The sequence below is a fragment of the Oryza brachyantha genome, chromosome 11, assembly GCF_000231095.2.
Source record: "Oryza brachyantha chromosome 11, ObraRS2, whole genome shotgun sequence".
In the NCBI taxonomy this organism is placed as follows: Eukaryota; Viridiplantae; Streptophyta; class Magnoliopsida; order Poales; family Poaceae; genus Oryza; species Oryza brachyantha.
In genome coordinates this window covers 16,285,948-16,293,113 of record NC_023173.2, presented here as the reverse complement: position 1 = coordinate 16,293,113, position 7,166 = coordinate 16,285,948, and the positions used below count along the sequence as shown (strand labels likewise).

At 50.9% G+C, this 7,166-nt stretch overlaps 1 protein-coding gene across 1 annotated transcript; it reads right to left on the bottom strand.

Moving 5' to 3' along the window:
- Window positions 1-622: 622 nt before the first annotated feature.
- On the bottom strand, window positions 623-3,631 carry LOC121055692 (disease resistance protein PIK6-NP-like). Its single transcript, XM_040528580.1, has 2 exons — window positions 2,927-3,631; window positions 623-2,758 (listed from the first exon to the last, which is right to left on the bottom strand). The coding sequence occupies exons 1-2, from the start codon at window positions 3,629-3,631 to the stop codon at window positions 623-625; spliced, it is 2,841 nt and encodes a 946-aa protein (XP_040384514.1).
- Window positions 3,632-7,166: the final 3,535 nt, after the last annotated feature.

Here is a 7,166-nt window from a genome sequence, read left to right as displayed (position 1 = left end):
CTCGCGGTACCAAATTATTTCTGATCGTTGGATCTAACAGTGCACATCCTACTCACCTAAATCTAATGGTGAAAAATGATTTGGTACCTCGAGGTACCGATATCTCGAGATACTTTTTGTTGGACCGGAGCAAATCTCCTAAATTTTAGACTAAAATTTTAGGACCTCTCGGTATCTACTCAAGAACTATAAAATTACTCAAGGACTTTTCCTTTCAGAAGCCTCACGGCATATTACATTTCCAACCACATATCAAACCATACACACAGTACAAGAAATAATAAGCAAGACGAAGAGAAACACACAAATATTAATTACCAATCCCAAACCGTGGTCGATCCACAGATTGACCACGCATGCAGTACAAAAAAATAACGAGCAACACACTAAAGAAAATAGTAGTACTCTCGCAGCTCACGGAGAAACTTAGATATCTGGGAAAGAACTAATATCAATTAAATAGATAGAAGTGAAGTTTCAAAACAAGGCTGTCTAGCCCACCATCTAGTAGAGCTAGCCAGAAGACATGGGTGTTTGTCAGCTGATGGAGTAATATATAAACACGTAGAATTACCTAGCTTAATTAAGCAAGCTAGGTAATCAAGGTAGAAGGGCACGATATCTAGACTTGATCACCTTCCTTTGGACCGATGAGTCGAGGGACGAACTTAGGCTTATTGGGGTGCTCATCGAGCTCTTGCTTCAATTGCGGATACTTGTTTGTGGCGTCGCCGTTGCGTGCCAGCCGGTTGAGCTCCACGCGTCGCAAGCTCCCGAGGTTCTTGACCCCTTTCATGGATTCCATCCGTGTAAACGACCAGATGATCTTGGCGAGCTTAGGCGCTGCTTTGGGGGTGAAAGCGATGGTCGTCACCATGTCGTCCTCGACGACGAGGCCGGCGAGGCTGAGGAAGGTGTCGTCGCCGAAGGCGAGCTCGCCGCCGTGGAACGAGTGGTAAAGCAGCCTGAGGCAGCGCAGCCCTTTGAGCACGCCGACGACGGCGAGGGACTCGGCATCGAGGAGAGTGTCGCGGAGGGTCAGCTTAGCGAGGTTCTTGAGCTCTTTGATCCGGTGAGGCAGCCAGCCCCTGACGCCGGAGATGCGCAGGCTCTCGAGGAGCAATGGCGGTGTGCTTAGGACAACCTCGTTGGAGCCCCAGCAGGCGATCGGCTTCATCCGGATGGACAGTGACCGGAGTGTGCCGTGTAGGTGGTTGATCTGGGTGAACAGATCGCTGAGGTTGGCCTTCTCGCCGCCGCAGAGCACTACCCCCAGCTTCCTCAGCCGCTTTAGGTTCTCGCCGAGCTTGGCAAGCTCCTCCCTGCTGTCGGAGACCTGAACATGGGACAGTATTTCGAGCTTGTCCAGGTAGCCGGCGGGAACACCGGCAGGCATGCTCACCGTGGAGAACGTTTGTTTCGCCTTGACAGTGGCGGCGTCCTGCTCGCTGGGGCAGTCGATGCGGCCGGCGAGGAGATGCTTGAGGCTCCTGGGCAGCGCTGCGTCGAACACCCGCACCCTGGTCTGCCGGATGTCAAGCGTCTCTAGCAGCTCCAGCCGGTGGAGGAGCTTCGGAAGTTGCGCGACGTTGGTGCCACGCAGGCTGAGGTACCTGAGCTTGCGGATCTTGCAGATGTTGTTGAGGTGGTGCTTGGTGACGGCGACGCCGCAACCGTCGAGGTCGAGCACCCGGAGGAGGCGCAGCCTCAACGAAGCCGGCAGCTTGCGCAGGAACTCCATGACGCTTTCCAGCTGCTTCTTGGGCGGCGGCGGCCGCGGCTCCGCCGCGGAGGCGTCCGCCACGTCCAGCTGACGGATCCGGATCCCGTTGCGGACGGAGAAGTGGAGGTCTGGGTCGAGCGGCATCTCGTTCGTGTCCAGGAAGTCGTCGACGGTGCTCCTGCCACCGCTGATTATGTCGATCACCGGAGTGTTGACGGAGCAGGTCTTGACCTTGCCTTCGACGACGCCGCGCTCGCGCTGTCTGGGCATGAGGAGGTTCAGGGACAGGAGAGCATCGACGCAACTCTCCGCTTCCTCGTGCTCGGTCGGCTGGCCCGACCTGACGATCAACCCCTCGGCGATCCACCGCCTGGTCAAGCTCGCCCGCCGGATGTCAAAGCTCCCTCGGACGAACGCCGCCGTGTACCACAGGCAGTTCTTGTACCGGTCAGGCAAGCCGTAGTAGCAGAAGGCAGCCAGCCGGACCCTCTTCTCCATGGGATCGTTGGAGCATCGCTCCGGCGAGAGGTTATCTAGCAGCGTCTTGAGCTCACCCTCCGTCCGGTTCGGGTTATTGTGCAGGGCGTGGAGGAAGACCCTCGCTAAGCTGTCATCCATGTCGCACCTGCCGAGGATTTGCCTCACGACGCCATCGCCGGAGCTGCTGTAGTCACTCGGGAGCAGCTGCTTGGCCTTGTTGTGGTGGAACTCGACATAGGAGTAGGAGATGGTTTTCATGAGCGGAAGCTGCTTGTTCCGTTGCTCCTGCTTCTTCCGTTGCTCCAGCTCCAGCTCCAGCTTGTTGATCACGTCTCTGTCCCTGGAGGACAACACCACGGCGCTGCCCTTGTCGCAGTCGATGGACGCCAGCAAGTCTCCGATATCGAACCACAGTTTCAGATAGTCCACGTTGGTGATGAAGACCAGTGACCTCTTGCCTCTCATGGAGTTCTTCACCTTCTCCTTGAGCGTATCCAGGCTCCATGTGTGCACGTCGTCGCCCATGGACTCGGCAACGCAGCCTTCGGACTGGATCTGCCGAAGCATGTCCATCAGCACCTCCACCAGATTCGTGCGGCGATTGATGTTGACGCCGACGCTGATCCTGCAACGGAACGGCGGAGGCGGCGGCGGCGTGTCGGAGGAGGAGGAGGAGGAAGGTGGTGGTGGTGGTTGCTCGGCCGGCTTGTAGTGTCTGTATACTTTGGTGGCGAGCGTGGAGCCGTCCGCGGCGTCGGGCGCGACGACGACCACGAGGCTGAGCTTCGGTCGTTCCAGGTCCTGTGCCACTCCTATGTCCAGCCACCGGATCAACTCGTCGGCGCGCTCCTTCAGCATGTGTTCTTTCCCGCACTCGGCGATGATCGCGGCGCCTCGTTGGCGCCGGGAAGCATCACCGCCGGCGATCTTGCGGGGCAAGCTCGAGTACTCCCGTGGCCTGCTCCTGTCGGCGGCGGCGGCGCCGGCGCTGGCGCCGTCAGTCTTGGGCGGGACGGCGACGCCGTACCGCTGCTGCCGCTCGCCCACCTCGCGCACCCGGACCTTGAGCTGCCGGATCCGGGTGGCCACGCGGCGGCGAACCCACATCGCCTTTGGCAGGCGGGCGAGGCGACGGAGGCGGCCGACGAAGCCCTTGCGGCGGCGGGGGCCACCCGAGCGCGTCCGCGCGTACCTCTCGACGCAGTTGTTGGAGTCGTAGGCGAGCTCCATGACCTGCTTGATCCAGGCTCGGACCTGGTGGTCGCTGGCACGCTCCTTGGTGCCGGCGAGGTGGCGGAGCAGGCCGTTGATGCTCTCCATCTCGTCCCTGATGAACTGCACGTCGCCGCGGACGCCGGCGAGGAGCTCCGCCTCCTTGCGGATGACGCCCAGCAGCGCGTGCACGGTGCTCAACGCCAGGTCGGCCATGCAGAACACGAGAGAATACAAACTACGTACTACTCCGTACTAGAATTGTTGCAGATGGATGCAGGAAGACGAAGGGAGATCGATCTGCATCCAGCACGGCAAGCTTTGGATTTTATCGATCGATGGAGTGATTAAGCTTGACATGCGCGGGCGTATATATATACTACGACAAGGCCAATCACCTAGCCACTATAACGTGGCTTCTTCAATACATCACACTTGGGTACGAATTTCTTTTATTTTTATATTTTTTAATTAAAATTTTCAAATGGACTTTTTTAAAAAATATTGTAAATATAGACTCTTGACGTCTAGCTGGTTGGCATGAAATATAGAACACATATGGATCCGTCTATTAATCAAACGTTTGAAAATTTTAATTCCATCAATTAAATCCGGTCACTGTCGTTGGATGATAATTGGATGACATGCACGCAAGTCAAAAATCTCATACACGTCCCCTCCCCTCAAGCCTCCCATATATTACGTGTGTGTTTGATAGAAGAATAAAAAAATCAAACGTTTGATCAATAGTAAAAGTGAACACATAATTAGGTGTGAAATCTAACGTGGCAGCCAACGATAGGGACAGAGTGACGACTGTTGGACGGAGTGTGGTACATTCTCGTGGCAGGTGCCGCTTGCAAATGTTGTTGAGCTAGGCGAGAGATGGGGGGTTTAGGGGCTCTGCCATTTTACAGCACCCTCCATGCCATCCACTATATGTGTGTTTTATGTCTTAAGATTTGCTCCGGTCCAACAAAAAATATCTCGAGATACCAAATCGTTTTTCACAATTAGATTTAGCTAAGTAGGATGTGTACTTTTAGATCCAATGATCAGAAATGATTTGGTACCTTGAGATACCAATACTTTGAAATACGTTTTATTGGACTGAACTCTTTTGTCTAAGAAGGGGCTGCTTGCAAACTCGTCTAAGAGGCATAAAAATCGGTATTTGTTGATAGAGATTTACTTCAGTCCAATAAAAAGTATCTCCAGGTACCAGTACATCACGGTACCAAATCATTTTTGATTGTTGGATCTAACAGTGCACATCCTACGTACTTAGCTAGATCCAATGGTGGGAAACGATTTGGTACCTCGAGATACTTTTTGTTGGACCAGATCAAATCTCTTGTTGCTATGTGTTGGATTGAGAAACTTTAGGTGAAAATAAACTTAGATTAGCATATGGAGGGTGATTAACTTTGGCAGATGGCCTAGAGGCATGCCTAGGTAAACATATATTCAAAGGTGGCTAGCTCAAGCGACTCACATGCTATTTTATGTTTTCACATGCGGGTCATTCTCCCCTAATCTAGCCTATCATAGATGCGGCTCCTATGGCCCACTTGGGACATTAAGGGGTCCTGCGTAAAAATTACATCTCTAGTAGCGAGTGCCAGATATCGAGTAGCCACTACACGTCGTGTGCTCTATGCCTCCTTTTCCTACCCACATGAGGAGAATGCCACTATAGCCGGAGGGACTATCGATCATCTCGATGTTGTGCTCAAGGACAACATTGTCACCATCGTCGCACGAGGAAGGCGTATCAACTGCAAGGTAGAATATAGGAGGGGTGTCACGTCCAGAAATTTACACCAATTTTCGAACTATAGCATGTATTAATCTCGGTCTAGAAATCAGCCCGAATACACACTATGACAAATTAATACACAGTTCCATGACTTAAAAACAAATAAAAACAATTGTCTATTGAAATGCAGCAGAAAAAGAAAACGAACTAAAACATCTAATCTTCAGCTTCAGCTGACGAAGATGGCTCCACACCACATGCATTCTTGACGGCGGACAGAACCTCACTTCAACCTTGAGACCAACCTTCTGACTGAAACTCTGGCACTTGCTCTGGTGGGGAAAAATTAAGCAAGGCTAAATACAAACCAGCGTACTCAACAAGTAACACCCAAGAGAGGAGAATAATGAATGCAATTGGGTATCAAGGATAAGCTAAGGTTAAATTGCATAAAAGCGACAGTAGTTAGCAAAACAGGTAAATTAAATAGCCTGAATAAAAAGTAAAGTAAGCATTTAAAATAACCATCCACTGTCCAACATTACACCACGTTGCAACAGGCCCAAACCGCTGTCGAACGTTACACCACGTAGTGACAGGGTCAACCCTCTGCCCAACGTTACACCACGTTGCAAAAGACCCAAAGCACTGCCAACGTTACACCACGTACGTTGACAGGGTCAAACCAGTTTCAAGTTCATCAGGTTATTAAAGATTCGGCTAATCCTAGTGAATCTGGCAGTTCGCCCCATAACCGCGGGCATGGCTATTCGAATAGTTTTACTCTGATAAGAGCTGTAAAACTTTACCCACAAGACACAGTTACTGTGATAGGACCCGTCACATAACCCTCTCTATCCAATCGCACCGCACTTCAAGTTTCACCCCCTCCTTTACACCAAGTTGGGTAGTCCCTCTTGTGCCTTGGTGAATCCAGAAGCAGCATAGGCCATCGTTACACCACGACTCCCATCCATACTCCATCACGTCCACCCTTGCCTTGGTACGTCAAATAGTTCGAAACCATGCTTCAAATCCCACCTTGCCCATACTCGACTTGTGGTTAGTACGTGTAATACTTTCAGTGTTTCCCGAGAACCGGTCCTTACTTGCCATGGGCGTGACTCTGAAAACCATGCACCCATAGCCCACCATAAGCAATATTTTAGTTGTATTTAATCCACATCGAGAGATTAATCATGATCACAACCATTAAAGGTCTATCAAGTCTACCAGTAATTAAATGTTAACAGGTGAGCTAGTTGAACTAAGCATTCTAGTCAAATTAACCCTGGGATGACAATAATAATAAGTGAGAATCAACGGATATAAAGGTAATTGCTCAATAGATAAATAAAGTAAATACATTTAAATAAATACATATTTCAATGTAAAAGCGGAGAATTTTATAATCATAGGTTTAATATGATCAAAGACTGGTGCCAATTGCCTTGCTCAGACCCACAAGGAATTTCGGCGACGACTTCGAGAACGATCGACGCTTCGTTGGGCGAAAAACCAACGACAAACAAAGCAAACAGGCAAATATAGGCTATAAAACTACTAAAACAGAGAAACAAACTATTTTTAATGGATTCTTGGCATTTTTCTAGATTTAATGAAATTCGAATGGGCCTAAACAGAGACTAGATGAATTAGTTATGAATTTTAGAAGTTTAACTGTGTTTTTAAACTAAACAGAAAACCTTAAATGAATTATTGCGCAATTAATTGGAGTAATGACGTCGGCGCTGGAAGGAGAGAGTGGCTGATGACACGGGCCCACTGGGCAGTGACTCAAGGGGAGGGGAGAGAGAGAACCCAGAGGGTGACATGTGGGCCCGGGAAAGAGAGGAGGGGAGGAGTCTGACGGGCGGGACCCACGAGGAGAGAGGGAGAGAGGGGGAGAGCATGACCGAGCGGGCCCACAGGTCAGCGAGAGAGGAGGCTGACAGTGGGACCCATGGGGAGAAGAAGAGGAGGTGGCCTTGA

Bases quoted from the DNA above. Each gene is read 5' to 3' on its own strand.
- LOC121055692 (XM_040528580.1), bottom strand. From the start codon at position 3,631: ATGGCCGACCTGGCGTTGAGCACCGTGCACGCGCTGCTGGGCGTCATC. The intron at 2,759-2,926 runs GTATACAGACAC...ATGCTTCGGCAG, and splicing joins GCTCCACGCTCGCCACCAAA to ATCCAGTCCGAAGGCTGCGT.